The following is a 17,028-nucleotide window of genomic DNA, read 5'->3' on the forward strand; positions in this document are numbered from 1 at the left end:
AGATTTAGAGACTTTGGTTGCAATTTCTGATCATTTGGATTAGTCTATAAATACAGTAGTGTTCTGTGCCATTGTTATTGGCCATCGTGTTGTGTTATTTTGTTCAGCTTGTCTATATTGCAACACGGGGGTCTGTTTACGGATTAATGGTCAGCAAATGGCAACAACTGCAGTCCAACATCATCTGGGAGGCATCACATTGGCTACCCCTGCTTTAAGATACGTAGAAATGTTTCCCACATGGCTTGTATCCAACTAAGCACTGCTCACAGTAAACCTACTGAAATCGATGGACATAACTTAGGCCCATTAATCTGAGTGTGAGTAGAGCTTACCACCTCATCGTTGCACATAACATGCTTTTTCTTTGTGTGAGTGTTTGTGTGTTCACATGCCCAATACGTCGTACATGCAACTCTAGAGTTGGGAGTAGAGTAGGACACCCACTAAAAGCTGCTGGCCCAGGGACCATCATGGTCTTGATTCAGCCCTCTTAAGATGCCACATGGTTTTGTTGTTTTTCATGCAACAGACTAGCATCTGAAGTACTGAATTTTCAGGTAAAGGTATATTTCATTTGAACAACCCCCCACTCCTCTGAATTGCATACCTTCCCTTTATAAAACATAAATAAGTTTACTCAAGAGTAAGATGTGAAGATCGATGGCATACAAAAGACCTAACCACTGTATTCCATGCTCTGGTAACTTCCAGGCTAGATTATTACAATGTGCTGTACGTGAGCTTGACCTTGAACGACTCAGCGACTTCAACTGGTCCAAAATGCAGCATTCAGATTATTGGCTGGGGTTCTGTTTAGATCTCATGTAGCGGCTGTTTCGAAACAACTGAACTGGTTGCCAGTTCATTTCTGGTCCCAGTTCAGGGTCATCACATCAACATTTTAAGCCCAAAAGGACTCAGGCCCCAAATATCTGAGAGAGACCACCTCATTGCTGCAAACAGTTTTCTAGTGTCAACAGAGCAGGCCCTCTTGGTAGTTCCACAACTCACAGAAGTTTGGTGGTGGTGGTAGGCCAGGAGAGGGCATTCACTGTGGCATTCCTTCCCCACAGAGGTACACCTGGCCCTTCACTATATAGTTTCCATTGTATGCTGAAGACACATCTTTTTACCCTAAAACTGTTGTGTGTTTTAAAATGGTATTTTAAATTGTTGTAACCTGCCCTGAGCCTTAGGGTGCAAAGTAGATTACAGCAGCAACAACAACAGGGGACAAAGTGCTACAGGCAGAGTTTGAAAAACGTTTTAATGCTTATTGAAGAGTTAGAAAGAATTGCAAAAGGAGGAGGAGGAGGAGGAAGGAGTCTCCATGCTCTAGAAGAATCTAGCTCTGGCCTCTAGAAGCACTTCCGGTGGACAATTGAAGGACCAGCCTCATCGTATTCTGGTTTGCTGATCCACATCTGCTGGAAGGTGGAGAGAGAGGCCAGGATGGAACCACCAATCCAAACAGAGTATTTACGCTCAGGAGGAGCAATGATCTGTGAAAACATTTGTAGAAGAGGGTTGATGAGTGACATTTTTGATGGTCATTTGGCTACCGAGTAAGTAAGGTGTGAGACTGAGCACAATCAAGAAGTCAGTTCTGACCTGAGGAAATGTCAAGACCCACAGTTATCATCAGATATATGCCAACTACTACAGATAGTATTAAATTTTGGATTATTTCCATAGGCATTTCAGTGGGCCAATACCCATCAGAGCATAACAGCAAAGAGTTCCCTGTGGTTGACGACTGGAAGGGGCGCAGTCCCAAAAAACGCATGGGTAATCCCCTCCCCATAGCACACTCATGGATCTTTGTTCCCATCAGTATGTGCTGTCCTGCCAGGTTGCAGGTGGGATGGGGCTGGGCGGCTGCTAAGGGACAGTATTTCAAACCCTGAAAGAAAATAGGGCAGACATGCCTTTATCTTCATTGTGCTGGGAGCCAAGGCTGTAATCTCCTTTTGCATTCTGTCTGCGATTCCAGGGTACATGGTGGTGCCTCCAGAAAGGACGTTGTTGGCATAGAGGTCTTTGCGGATGTCAATGTCGCACTTCATGATGGAATTGTAGGTGGTCTCATGAATGCCAGCAGATTCCATGCCTAGGAGTAATGGTCCAAAATCAGTAGCTTGTCCCCAGTTCAGATGGGAACTCAGTAAGACGAACTTCCTCTGGCAGTTCAGCACTGATCACAACCCAACTGATAGGTACATAGGAAGAAACCTTCACACTGAGTCAGACTATTGCTCCATCTAGCTCTGTATTGCCTAAATAGACTACCAGCAGTTCTCCAAGATTTCAGACAGAGGAGACTTCCAGCCCTACCTGGAGAAACCAAAGACTGAACCTGAGGTATTCATTTGTTTTATTGCATTTATAGCCCACAATTTTTTCTGAAGGAGTTCAAAGTGGTGTTCATGGTTCTCTCCCTTCTCATTTTATCCCCACCAAACCCTGTGAGGTTAGACTGAGAGGCCGTGCTTGGCCCAAGGTGAGTTTCATGGCCCAGTGGGGATTCGAACCCTGCTCTCTCCCAGGTCCTAGTCTCACACTCTAACCACAGCACCACGCTGGCTCTCTTTTCTGCATGCAGAGCAAGTGCCTCGGCCACCGAACTATGGTTGGCTTGGATGAAACTTTGGAATTAAGTTCCTTTCTGGGGAGCAGATTTCCCTCCTCTCCCATCAGAGCCTTTGTAGTCAACTGGCAAAAGCCACTGCTGTTGGTTTGCCTTTAAGAGCTGTTGGTGTTTCACTGGGCTTTAAATACTACCTTCTTTTAAAAATTGCTATGGTTTTTAATTTTATTGTAGTGTACAATTATATAATAGGAATGGGAAGAATTCATTCTCATATACAGTTTTCTTCCATTGTTTATGGATTTTGCATTGTTGACTGAATTGTTGTTTTCTTAAGAACTGAATGCAAAATGTGTCTATAGGTTTATTCTAGCATTTTGTCAAATAAAATATTGCTTTGTCTTTTGAGATGATTGTACTTTTTTGTATGGTGTTGTTAGTTGCTTCGGGATTTCCTTCGGAGGGAGAAGCAAGGGATGAACAAATTGAATGCAAGAAGTAAGGCTCCATTTTCTTTTCATGATTGACTGAACTATATTATTCTGAACTATATACCTATTGTATAGAACAGGCATAGGCCTACCCAGCCCTCCAGATGTTTTGAGACTATAATTCCCACCATCCCTGACCACTGGTCCTGTTAGCTAGGGATGATGGGAGTTGTAGTCCCAAAACATCTGGAGGGTCGAGTTTGCCTGTGCCTGGTATAGATGTTAACAACAGGATGTTGACAATAGATTCTATGTGCTCTAATGATAGCCAAGAGACTGATATTGATCAACTGGAATAAATATATAATCCCCTTTAATAAATGGATTGACAATATGATAACACTTGCAACTTATGAACAGACTGCTTACAGACGTAGACTGCCTGGATAAACACGACAAAATTGGAATGAATTTATACAAAATGTAGTAGACTATTAATATTAACATATGTATTAGCATAATAATATCTAATTTATACAAGAATGTATGGGTTAGGGTATTTTTTGTATATTGTATATATTCGTATATTGTTTCTACACATTTTTGTGCCTTTTTATTTTATTTGCATCACTTTATTCCTTTATAATTGAAACCTTTTCAATAAAATATTAATACCAAAAAATGATATTTCAGGTTGAAATATCACAATCAAAGAAAAGAGCCCCAAGAGAGAAGGAAATATTGTTTCCCATGCATTACTTCAGATTCTCTGACTCCAGACTCTAGAGATGCAGACTCACCTATAAAGGAAGGCTGGAAAAGAGTTTCTGGGCAACGGAATCGCTCATTGCCAATGGTGATGACTTGCCCATCAGGGAGCTCATAGCTCTTTTCCAGGGATGAGGAGGAAGCAGCTGTTGCCATCTCATTCTCAAAATCCAGAGCGACGTAGCACAGCTTCTCCTTGATGTCACGCACAATTTCTCGTTCAGCTGTGAAAGACAGGGGCATGGTATATAAATTAATAAATGAAGATGATGATATGATGGTAGATGAACCTACCAAACTGAATTGTTTTAATTTACTTTTCCCAGTAAACCCAACCTTGGGAAATGCCCTCTGTTAAGATTCTCAGCACAATCCCACAAGGACAACTCCTAGCGAAGTCTCCGTACAGTGAAAAAGGCCACAATAGTTAAAAGCGAGTTAGCACTCACTTATATTTGCAGTGAAGGTATGGCCTAAGTCAGCCTTCCCCAACCAGGTTCTCTCCAGAGGCAGCCGGGCTGATGCGGGCTGATGGGCTATGTAGTCCAAAACATTTGGAGGGCACCAGGTTGGGGAAGGCTGTCCCAGGTTAACAAAGCTAAGCATGTTGTTGAACAGCAAATCACACAATGCATGTACCCAAAAGAAAACACATCCATTTGTACAGCCTTCTTATATGGGGGGGGGGGAGTATATCATATGTTTCCACAAAAACACCATGCAATATGTAAGCTGATCTTCATAACAGAAATGAGAATGCAGACAGAATTTGCATCTCTAAATTTTGGAAGACTGAAGTGACTGCCGCACCTCACCAAGTGAAAGAATGGCTAAAGAAAATATGGCAAATGTTAGGATCTGTTCAAATGGAATACTCAGGAAGAGAAGTCAGAAGCCAACAAGAGAACAAGTTCTTAGAATGATGGGTCCTTTTCATAAGCTATTGGAATGAAAGGGTTGAAGATAACGATGGATTGAGGTTGAATCCTGACAAGACAGAAGTACTGTTCTTGGGGGACAGGGTTGATGTGGAGGACTCCCTGATCCTGAATGGGGTAACTGTGCCACTGAAGGAGCAGGTGTGCAGCCTGGGAGTCATTTTGGACTCACAGCTGTCCATGGAGGCGCAGGTCAATTCTGTGTCCAGGGCAGCTGTCTACCAGCTCCATCTGGTACGCAGGCTGAGACCCTACCTGCCCACAGAGTGTCTCACCAGAGTGGTGCATGCGCTGGTTATCTCCCACTTGGACTATTGCAATGTGCTCTACGTGGGGCTACCTTTGAAAGTGACTTGGAAACTGCAATTAATCCTGAAGACGGCAGCTAGACTGGCAGCTGAGACCATATAACACCGGTCCTGAAAGATCTTTATTTTCCCCCACTACATTTCCGAGCACAATTCAAAGTGTTGGTGCTGACCTTTAAAGCCCTAAACGGCCTTGGTCCTGTATACCTGAAGGAGCATCTCCACCCCCATTGTTCTGCCCAGACACTGAGGTCCAGCTCTAAGGGCCTTCTGGTGGTTCCCTCACTGCGAGAAGTGAGTTACAGGGAACCAGGCAGAGGGCCTTCTCAGTAGTGGCACCTGCCCTGTGGAACGCCCTCCCAGCATATGTCAAGGCAATAAACAACTATTTTACTTTTAAAAGACAACTGAAGGCGGCCCTGTTTAGGGAAGTTTTTAATGTCTGACACTGTATTGTTTTTAATATCCAGTTGGAAGCCACCCAGCCAGATGGGCAGGGTATAAATAATAAAAGTATTATTATTATTATTATTATTATTATTATTATTATTATTATTATTATATCTCCCCTTGTTACCTATGTTCAACTATCTGACTGTTGAATACCTCTCCTCTGCATTACACACACACACACACACACACACACACACACACACTTCCTTTCCCTCTTTTTCTTTTTCTTTCCTTCCCTTTTCCCTTTTCCTCTTCTTTCGTCCTTTCTTTGCTCCTCCCCCTTTGTTCCTTCTTTGGTGTCCTCTGTCTTATATACCCTACCTTAGTTATTGTTGTTGTTGTTGTTGTTAGTTTTCTTTCAATACACCTCTCTCTACCCATTTCCTCTCAGTGTATGTCCGTGTGTCTTTTATACTTTATTGTACTATTATAATTTCTGGACTAGATGAACCTTGTGTTCCTTCCTACTCTACAATTCTATTATTCTAATGGATGGGGTAAGGCAATCCCATCTAACAAAATGTGCTATTTTCCTCCCCATTTACTTTCAATTTCCCCCCTCCAAAAAATGCAACGAGGAGACAGCGCTAAGATGTCTGAACCACATGACAATATAAAAGTGCTTATCTGGGCTTTTCTTAAAAAGTAAAATAAAGAAGAAAAACAATGCTGGAGCAGCCCCATCTAGGTCCCTGCCGTCAGCTCCAAGGATCCAGCCCCTCCTTACCAGTGGTGACAAAAGAGTAGCCGCGTTCGGTCAGGATCTTCATGAGGTAGTCTGTAAGGTCGCGGCCAGCCAGGTCAAGACGCATGATTGCGTGAGGCAGGGCGTAACCTTCATAAATGGGCACGTTGTGAGTGACGCCGTCACCGGAGTCCAGAACAATACCTAAGGAGGAAGAGGAAGGAAGACTGTGACACAAATGTGACACAATTGACTCTTCTTACGTCAACATATTACTCAGGAAATATTGGCTGCTGTCTTGTGGGACATCTTAGGGAGAAGAAAAGGCTAAGGATTAAACCAGGGGTCAGCAAACTTTTTCTGCAGGGGGCCACTCCACTGTCCCTCAGGCCTTGTGGGGGGGCCAGACTATATTTTGGAGGAAAAAAATGAACAAATTCCTATGCCCCACAAATAACCCAGAGATGCATTTTAAATAAAAGGACACATTCCACTCATGTAAAAACACACTGATTCCCAGACCATCCGCAGGCCGGATTTAGAAGGTGATTGGGCCTTAGTTTGCCTACCCATGGATAGCTAAGGACAAGGCATAGGCAAACTCCGGCCCTCCAGATGTTTGGGACTATAATTCCCATCATCCCTAGCTAACCAGTGAGAGCCAGTGTGGTGTAGTGGTTAAGAGCGGTAGTCACGTAATCTGGGAAACCGGGTTTGTGTCTCCGCTCCTCCACATGCAGCTGCTGGGTGACCTTGGGCCAGTCACACTTCTGTGAAGTCTCTCAGCCCCACTCACCTCACAGAGTGTTTGTTGTGGGGGAGGAAGGGAAAGGAGAATGTTAGCCGCTTTGAGACTCCTGAAGGGGAGTGAAAGGCGGGATATCAAATCCAAACTCTTCTTCTTCTTCTTCTAACAGGACCAGAGGTCAGGGATGATGAGAACTGTAGTCCCAAACATCTGGAGGGATGGAATCTGCCTGTGCCTGGATTAAACCCTACACAAATCTGGAGTTGGGTCTCTAAGACGATTGGATGGCACCTTGTACACCTCCTTCCGGCAACTCCAGCAGCCAAGGTGGTGCCAAACATATTATGCTGTTTACTTTTGCCCTTTGTCTGTGCAGTCCAGGACCTCCACACACATTGTTCAGCCCTGCGCCCCATGGGAGGTTACTTTGGTACTGCTAACACAGCAAAAAACATGTTGCAAGTTATCAGTCTGCAGCCACAGCAGGCGCTGTGATTCTCTAGCAGTTTGAGTTCAACCCTGGAGGCCCACTCCATTGTCTCTGGGAATCCAATAAGCTGTCAAGCATCCATATCACTGTATTGTAAAGTGCTTGGTCATCAGCACACCATCAGGAGCAGGACGAACGCCAGGCTGCCTCTGCTATTGTGCCAGTGGGCTTCCTGAATGAGTGAGGATTCGAACCCTGGTCTTGCAGGTCCTAGGACGACACTCTAACCACTACACCACACTGGCTCTCTTTCATCTCAGATTTGTGTGGACGTGCATGGAATTCAGACTTCTGAAGCCTCGGCAATTGAAGCTAAGCACTCACCGGTGGTGCGGCCAGATGCATAGAGGGACAGCACAGCTTGGATTGCGACATACATGGCAGGGACGTTAAAGGTTTCAAACATAATCTAGGAGGGGAAAAGAGAGAATGAATGGCATGCCACTCTTCAAGGGCTGGATAGAGGAGGCTTCGGTCTCGAGAGCACATTCTGCTCTACTGCACAAATCTTATTGAAATGGAAAGGAGCTGCAGAAGGCATCTCAATGGGGCTTGTGTGGGGAACCCCCCCCCCCCCAGCTCTGCCTCACCTCCCTTAATGGCTTCCCAAATCCACCACTTGAAGCAGATACATCATGGCGGTACATGTTCATCGTACATTGTCCAGCTGAGCAGGAGAGGAGGTTTTACCTGGGTCATCTTTTCTCGGTTTGCCTTAGGGTTCAGGGGTGCCTCTGTCAGAAGTGTGGGGTGTTCTTCAGGAGCCACTCGCAGTTCATTGTAGAAAGAATGGTGCCAAATCTGGGCAAAGTGGACAAACAAGAGTTGCCTGCAACGTGCCAAGCTTTGTCTCGCCTGACTTCATTCTCAACACGTCACAAGCGTTCAGGTTGGCCAGAGATTGTGAAAAGACTCCATAATGTTACATCCATCTTTGGGTCTTGCCTGTCATGCCCAGCTGGTGCTGCTGACTCAGATAAGCCATTTTTTATTTGTATGCTACTGCTATCAGGCACGCTTTCCCTTAAAGCAAAACAACCTGGTCAATTTGCCTCTATGGGGGGTTGCTCAGGAAACGCAGTCATTCCTCAGACCAGTGCCACTGTCAGTCCTCCATAATGCCCAAACACGTATGTTCCATAACTGTGAATCTTTCATGACTGAATGGCACTAATTCTATCATAAAGCCTAGCAACCTGAATACAGATCAGATTGTGCCGTATCACATGGTCCTGGGGCAAGGGCCTGGAGAATTGCTTTCCTTACATGGACCTCATTGGATCTTAGGATCCAAGCCAGGCATAGGCAAACTCGGCCCTCCAGATGTTTTGGGACTACAACTCCCATCATCCCTAGCTAACAGGAGCGGTGGTCAGGGATGATGGGAACTGTAGTCCGAAAAACATCCGGAGGGCCGAGTTTGCCTATGCCTGATCCAAGCCATAAAGTCTGGTCACCCCAGCTGCTAAGATCAGATACGCTAGGGTCCAAAGAAGTACAGAGGATGGTGACTATATGCACTAATACTTTAAAGCTTTTTTGGTGGGGAAGAGAAGCAAAATGCTTTATTTATAAAATTGAAGTAGGTACTTAGCAGACTCAGGCCATCATCACGTCATTAAGTTTGGTGTGTCGTGTCTTCAGACCATCACATTGGCTCAGCTAAATGACTGATTATTCTCTAGCCACTGTTATGTATGAAATTCCTCTAATTCCTACAATACTTCTGGAATTGGTTGAAAATGCAATTGGAAAGCCATGGAATCTAGCGAGAAATTTATCAATTGCCATTCATATGTTATCCAATTATTTGTTCGATCATATCAAATGATACAATATTATTACAAACTCTCAGAAACATCAAGGCTGGAGAAGGAAGGTTTAGTAGATGCTCTGCTGTAATACACATTATACAAGACTCTGAGAAGTTATTTTAATTCCTGGCTATTGTCTGTGTTTTTCTATTTTAATAAAAAAAACCCCCTCCCATTCAAAATCTGAATTAAAAAGTTAACAAAGAGGAGAGTTTGTCACCTTTTCCATATCATCCCAGTTGGTGATAATGCCGTGCTCAATGGGGTACTTGAGGGTCAGGATTCCCCTCTTGCTCTGGGCTTCGTCCCCGACGTAGCTGTCTTTCTGGCCCATCCCCACCATCACACCCTAGGAACCAAGAAGAGGAACATCATAAACTCCCCTCTTCATCCTTCTCCAGGCATGAGGTATTCAAAGAAAGGGAAACAAACTCTGCATAATCCAACACCCACTCATCTGCCACCAACATAACTTCTCCCTTCTGAAGACCATTTAGAATTCGCCCTTCTCCAACCCACTTAGAACCATATGAGGACAGACTGGAAAATACGTTTTTCAACGAATAAGCAAATAAATAATAAGAAGGTGAAATTTTATATTGGGTAGGAGTGTGGTGCACCAGGGAATCCTCAATTCAAATCTCAGCTTGATGATACGCTCAAGGTAAGTTTGGCATTCTGCCTCACAGCACTCTTCATTCTACTCTGCTAAATGGGAACCATTATGTTGGCCTTCACAAGTCTCATTTCCTAGAATAAGGACTATTTCAGCCTCACTGATAGAATGACAAGGACCAGATCTTGAAGATCAATTACTCTTCCTCCCTACAGACATGGCAAGGTTCTCATTTGGCAAGCATTCTGCATGGCATTAATGCAGTCACATGAATAGCTGTGAAAACTAAGAATCAAGGGAACTCAGCCACAGACTGTGCCATTTCCAAGGATTCTCACATGGGCAGTGCTTTTTTATTTATTTATAAGGTGCTGGAACTCACCCTGAAGTTGTTCCAGTAAGTGTTATACTTTTAACGGGGGGGGGGGAGGTTTCAGTACTGCATACCCTTGAGCACCCCCAGAAAAAAAGCACTGCACACGGGAATCCTTAACCTGTCAGAGTCCTTTGCCCACAAACAGTTGCTTGTGACCAAAACATTCAAAACAGATCCTCTTCTATCTTATTCAATCAAATAATTTGCTGGAATCTTTCCCCTGCTGAATTTCTGATGTGGCTGGTGGCTCTGAACTCCCGTGATTCTGCTACCCTGGTATTTTCCAAATACTGGTAAATTTGCTCTACCGGTTCTTTAAAGGGGGGCAGGAGAGAGACTTTGCAAAGCTCTGGGATACTCTAAAAGTGAAAAAGCTGCCAGACTTTCAGCAAATCTCAAGGTGCATTTAGCTGATGAAATATGGGGTCCTACAGTATCTTACATGAGAATTACTGGTCTATGAAACTACCAATTTCTTACATCCAAACACATTTAGTTGTACAATTACTTCTGATTATGACCTTTGAATAAATATTCTATTGATGGTTCCTAATAAACTGTAGTGCTCCTTTTCTTTTTGATTTAAGATTTATAGTTCTTCATCTTGTGTTTCTTTGGATAATTCATTTGTATACTTATACTTTTGGTAATAATAAATTTTATCCCATGTATATGCCATGCATCAGCCTTTGCCAAGCTGGTGCCCTCCAGATGTTTTGAACATGCTGGCTGAGGCTGATGGGAGTTATAAGGGGAATCTACACACATATAAAAACTGTTCTGAAAATGCCTTTTTAAAAATACATTGATTTTTCCATAAGGCTTCCTATTGCCATCTAATGCCACATTGTATATTACATTTAAAACACACTTAAAATTTTTTATTTGCAGCTGTATAGCTGAGTCCATAGTCCAAGGCTGGATCTAGACACATCAAAGAAGTGTTTCAGTTCAAAGCGTTGTAAATGTGGTCTATTCCAACTCTATGATTCTATGATTCTAGGTGGAGAAAAACGGGATTCCACATTGCCATTTGGTGGCACAATGTTATATCGCATATACAACGCATATAAATACTGTAGCCTTTTCTTTACCAGTCTAACTGAGCCCCAGCTCTGAGCAGTGCTCTTTTTCTAGAAAAAGAGGAGCCGGAACTCACCATGAATGCCTCCCCTGTTCTCTTGTAATAGCAATGACGTCCATCTGAGATGTGCCCTGAGTTCCAGCTGAAAAAAATCCCTGATTAGAAGCACCCAAAGGGAACTCTGTGCACAAACCTGGTGGCGTGGGCGACCCACAATGGATGGGAAAACGGCACGGGGGGCATCGTCACCGGCGAACCCAGCCTTGCACAGCCCAGAGCCATTGTCACAAACAAGGGCGGTTGTCTCCTCTTCACACATGGCTTCGACTGACGGTGGTGCTGGGACACAGGAGACCTGGAAGAGGGAAGATCAGGAAGGACATGTAGGGACTGTGCAGGCGGGGTCTTTGCCGGTGAAAGCAAGAGGCATCATTAGGCAAAGGCATCAGACAGAAGATGCTACAGGGAGTGACAATGAGGGGTTTGAAGATGGAGATGTGTGCACTTTGCCCTCCAAGCTAGCCTGATCTCCTCTCACCAGCATTGAGTGGGAGCTGCTATTATAGTGGGCAGCCAATGCATATCTGGGGAGAACACACACGCTTTTTACACAGTGGGTTGATCATTCCTTGAAAAACCCATTTTCTTTCTGAGGTGGAGGAGGAGGGGGAATTCGATCCAAGATTCACTTGTAATCTCACTGTATACAATTTGTACAAGTGACAATAAAGTATTTCAATTAAAGCTGAAGCTATCAAATCTGCTCTTTTCAAAACAATATGTGAACCAAAAGACAGAATCATCCTTCAGAATTCATGCTCATCTGAATCTTGTGATGCAGTTTGCCAACCAGCGCTTACAAAAATGCATATACTAAGGGAAAGTGCACATAAAAATTAATATATTATTGAAAATGACATACAAAACCGCATCTTATTGGGGGATGTTGCTGCATATATACGTCAAACTGCATACAAAAATATGTTTATTAGAATAAATTTGCACTAATCATAGAATGCTATAACTGAAGAGTTGGAATCTTGTGTTTTGGCTCAGGCAGCCCTGAATGAAGGACAGGCAGAAGGGGATTCAATTATGTTGCAAGGATTAAACACAGAGACTGACCAAAGAACTGACTTGAAGGCAGCCAGTGAATCCAGCCATGAAAGGATACCCCATAAAGCATGTTTTCAGTGCAGATTTAGCTTGACAGTCATTTCGTTTCTGCAAGGAACCTGCTCTGGGGCCTGTACTTCCTGTGAAGGTGGATGGCTAGCAGAATTATCACCGGGATATATATATTTTTTAAAAAAGAAATTGTCCAGTCACACCTTAGAGACCAACTAAGTTTGTTCTTGGTACTGTATAAGCTTTTGTGTGCATGCACACGGCTTCAGATAAGAACTTCTTCGTATCTGAAGAAGTGTGCATGCACACGAAAGGTTATACCAAGAACAAATTTAGTTGGTCTCTAGGGTGCTACTGGACAACATATATATATATATATATATATATATATATATATATATATATATACACTGCATCAGACCAACACGGCTACCTACCTGAATCTATCACCAGGATGTTCACCAAAATGCCATTCTTGGGATTCTTTGAGGGGAGCCATGATAGTTTTGCTGGCATAAAACAGCTAAAGGTTTTTGATGGACCTATTGTGATCAGAAAGAATTTGTCCCCTTGACCCAACCTGGCGCCCGCCATATGCTTTGGACTACAATTCCCATCATAGTATACAAGGGCTGATGTTGTAGTGCAGAACATCTGGAGGGCCCAAGGCTGGGCAAGTCTGCTTTAGCAACTTTGGGGCTGTCCTCCAATTCCGTTTCAAGGCACCAACCGAAAACATCAAGGGATGCAACCCATCCATTGGAGCAAACTGCAGAGACACAGAAGGCCAGACGGAAAACCCCTTAGAAATACTAGTGTGAGCAGGAGAATCGTGGTAAGTAAGCCCCATGTGTCATGAAGCTGAGCTGATGGGGAGCTCATGATTTAGCTGGTCTCTGGACAGGTGACTCTGAAACAAATAGGACCCTCCTTTGATTGTTTCCACTCACAAAAGCTGGGGAAACAACTGCAAGCTGCAGGAAGCAGCTGAAATGATTGAAGCATCCTCTCTTGCTTATAAAAATGGAATGGATAAATTCATGGAGGCTAGGGCTTGGCCATTACCCACAATACATATGTGGAGACTCTGTGCAGAGGCAGTATACCCAGTGCTATTTTTCTAGAAAAAAGGTGCCAGAACTCACCATGAATGCCTCCCTTGTTCTCTTATAGCGACAATGTCATGCACCTGAGAAATCAACAGGGGAAAGCCAGGCCAACAATTGCATGCCTGCCTGCCCTGCAGTGGGGCGGCCCCTCTTGCAAACTGATTGTTGTACTAGATGAGCCTCACTTGGCCCGATCCAGCAAGGAATTCCCCTCTTCCAGCCAGCTCCTCCACATCTGACACCCTGCCCTCCACATCTCATCCCTTGCCTAAGGTGCCATCGTGACCAGAAGACAGCTGCCTCGACTTCCCTGCTGTTGCCATGGCTTGTTCCACTAATTCAGCTTTGACACATTCTTGTTCAAATGCCACTCAGGTTTAAGGTTTTTATGTAAATGAGACCATTTCCAAAGAATCAAAGATTGAAGTGACTATATATCTCAGGGCATCTGCAGAGCAGGTGGTGAGAGTCTCATCTTATTTAATGAATGAATGTATTTCTTGCATTTATATCCCACCTTTCCTCTAAGGAACTCAAGGGGTTCTCCTCCCACACACCCCTTTTCTCCTCACAACGACCCTGTGAGGTAGTTCAGGCTAAGAGTAAGTGACTGGCCCAAAGTCTGCCAGGTCCAAGTCAGGCCACTCCAGCTACTCCACTGCAGTGGCTGTCTTGAAGTGTGCTCTTAATGTTGTACACCACTCTGGGATCTTTTGATGAAAGGCAGTATATGTTGAATAAATAAAATAATAAATACTAAATAAAAGTGGACCCCCAAGGAACATGACTTAACTGGACCTGGGCTCACCAACTCTCAGACTCTGATTCTTTTCCTAACTCCATGATTTTACCAGAGGGAGGTGTCACAGAGCAGGTGCAGAGTGCAGTTGCTTTCATGCTGGGTTTCTGCACAAGAGTTTTCACACACCAGAGATTTTGGATCACTTTACTTCAGATTTCCTTCCCTGGAGGATGCAATTGTATCACATACTTATATTTTCCTTTTCTAACACGCAAGCCTTGTTCTGTGTCCTCTGGAATTTTTCTAAATTTTCCGCAAGCTGCAGGCATGAATCAGAGAGCAAGCCTGGCATCCCACGCCAGGACTCTGGGCGAGAGTAAACAGAAACACGAGGTTTCTCACAAGCTTTTCCCAAAAATGGAAATAATCTCTGCAACCCCTGGCTTCCAAAGGGAAAAAAGGCCCCTCCCCACATATTTCCTTCAGATTCAGGCACACCAGCCTGCTTTTATCATGTAAAGAAAGATGAAGCAGTCACAGCTAATACTAATTTCAGCAAGTATTGAAAATAAAGCAGCTGTATGGAATAAATAACTGGGTGGGGGGAGGGGTTAGCCCTAGGCAATCAATAACATGTGACAGATAATCTCAAATTATTTAGCATCCACAGGAATAGTAGTCAAAAACTTCTGGCTTTCTCCAAAAGTGGTATCCAAAACACCAGGTTGCGCTTTTAAAAAACAGCAACGACTTGACACCCTGATTGCATATTGGACCATAAACCCAACAAGTCCCGGTCTTTCCCTCTGCCTCCAAAGTGTGCTGTGGAGAGAGGCAAGCCACAGCCGCTAACACTTGCACAAAGACAGCCTTGCACAACACTTGCACAAAGACAGCCACAAAAACCGGCAGAAACCTTCAATGAAGCGGCAGAGCTTAGGCCACTCACTCCTCCTTCCAGAGGCACACACAGGGAGCAATGTTCAGGTGCATTCCAAACCGGGCCAGCCAGCAACGTGGGTCCCAAGTCTCCCTTGCCATGCACGACTCCTGCCTTGCCCCTGAATGAGGCAGTTTCCAAGAAGAGGGTTCATGCAAGCAGAATCTTTCTGCAGCTACTCACCAAGTATGCAGGAAAACTCCTTTCCTCGGGGACTCTGTTCTGACGATGCCTTTGGTATAAATACCAGTGAGACTATAAAACCTCAGAGGCGGATCTTCTCCAAGCCAAGACCCTAAAAAGGCCAATGGATAGTATGTTAGCCATATAAGGTGTTTTATTTCATTATATTGACCTTGGGCTGGTGGTAGAACAGAGCCCGGTGAATTATTATCTTCAGAAAAATGTATGCAGGAAAAAAGTTGGGAAGTAACGCCTCATTTGTGAACTGACTCCTTTTATGCTACACTTCAGTAAACAAGTGAGGGGCAAGTCCTTATAAGCTGCACGGGGAAAGGAAGTGGCAGCCGGTCCAGGGACAGAGGTGAGAAAGTTACCAAGAATGGCCAGAGTCAGACCAAGACATTCTGGTTCCACAAGCAGGAAATCCAAATGCACACCCTTCCTCTTCAGTATCAGGGGCCCAATCCACTGAGACAGGAGTGGACAGGGTCATAATATGGCACCCTAGGCAAAGACAAAATTTGGCACGCCCCTAAATATTTCCTATTTTCACAGTTGCTTTTTATGGATCTTCTCAATAGGTACCCATGCAAATGTAAGTTGTTGTTGTTGTTGTTGTTGTTGAGCCGGTGTGTGTGTGTGTGTGTGTGTGTCCACACTGCCCTAAATCCAGCACTGTCTGACTCTTCACGCAGCGCACACTTGAACTATGGAACTCACTCCCACAGGCCACCAGCCTAGACGGCTTTAAAAGAGGATTAGACCAGGGGTCAGCAACCATTTTCAGCCGTGGGCCAGTCCACTGTCCATCAGACCAGGTGGGGGGCCAGAATATAAATGAATTCCTGTGCCCCACAAATAAGCCAGGGATGCATTTTAAATAAAAGGACACATTCTACTCATGTAAAAACACGCTGATTCCCAGACCGCCTGTGGGCCGGATTTAGAAGGCGATTAGGCCGCATCCGGCCCCCGGGCCTTAGGTTGCCTACCCTTGATTAGACAGATTCCTAGAGCAGAGGGCCTTTGATGGCGATTGGCTGTGATTGCTCTGCTCTGCCTCCGTGATCTGAAGCAGTTATGTTTCTGAATACTAGTTGCTGGAAACTGCAAGAGAGGAGCGTGCTCTTGTGCTTCGGTTCCACTTGTGGGGTTCCCACAGTCATCTGGTTGACCACTGGATCAGGCCCATGGCCCATCTAACCCAGCATCCTGCTCACACAGTGGCCCAACTGATGCCTGTGGGAAACCTGCAAGCGGGATTTGAGCGTGAGAGCCCTGGCCTTTCCTGTAGCTCTTAGCAGCTGGTATCCAGAAGCATTGTTGCCCCCAGCCATGGAGGCAGAACAGAGCCACTGGAACTGTGATAACCCGCTGCTCTATGGAATTATCTAATTGTTTTCTAAAAGCCATCCAAGTTGGTGGCCATTACGGATTCCTGTAGCAGTGAGTCCCATAGTTTAACCATGTACTGTGTGAAGGACTTTCTTTTATCTGCCATTAATTTTTCAAACATTCAGCTTCGGTGGATGTTGAGGAGTTCTCGTGTTCTGGTTGAAGGATAAAAACTTTTCTTTATCCACTTTCTCCATGCCATGCATGATTTTATAAACTTATTTCATGTC

The 17,028-nt window shown here is 44.4% G+C and overlaps 1 protein-coding gene across 1 annotated transcript; it reads right to left on the reverse strand.

The window, feature by feature from the left end:
* Positions 1-1,253: 1,253 nt before the first annotated feature.
* Positions 1,254-15,529, reverse strand: ACTG2 (actin gamma 2, smooth muscle). Its single transcript, XM_082230376.1, has 9 exons — positions 15,404-15,529; positions 11,495-11,656; positions 9,446-9,574; positions 8,102-8,212; positions 7,736-7,820; positions 6,216-6,377; positions 3,822-4,013; positions 1,932-2,113; positions 1,254-1,505 (listed from the first exon to the last, which is right to left on the reverse strand). The coding sequence occupies exons 2-9, from the start codon at positions 11,618-11,620 to the stop codon at positions 1,362-1,364; spliced, it is 1,131 nt and encodes a 376-aa protein (XP_082086502.1). The 5' UTR covers positions 11,621-11,656; positions 15,404-15,529; the 3' UTR covers positions 1,254-1,361.
* Positions 15,530-17,028: the final 1,499 nt, after the last annotated feature.

Source organism: Podarcis vaucheri (genome assembly GCF_965113315.1).
Source record: "Podarcis vaucheri genome assembly, chromosome: 7".
Classification (NCBI taxonomy): domain Eukaryota; kingdom Metazoa; phylum Chordata; class Lepidosauria; order Squamata; family Lacertidae; genus Podarcis; species Podarcis vaucheri.

What these genes read in the sequence shown, in the direction of transcription:
- ACTG2 (XM_082230376.1), bottom strand. Translation starts at nt 11,620, where the DNA reads ATGTGTGAAGAGGAGACAACCGCCCTTGTTTGTGACAATGGCTCTGGG. An exon ending in CTACTCTTTTGTCACCACTG is followed by an intron (nt 4,014 to 6,215) that starts GTAAGGAGGGGC and finishes TGTCTTTCACAG; the next exon opens with CTGAACGAGAAATTGTGCGT. An exon ending in CCAGCACAATGAAGATAAAG is followed by an intron (nt 1,506 to 1,931) that starts GCATGTCTGCCC and finishes ATGTTTTCACAG; the next exon opens with ATCATTGCTCCTCCTGAGCG.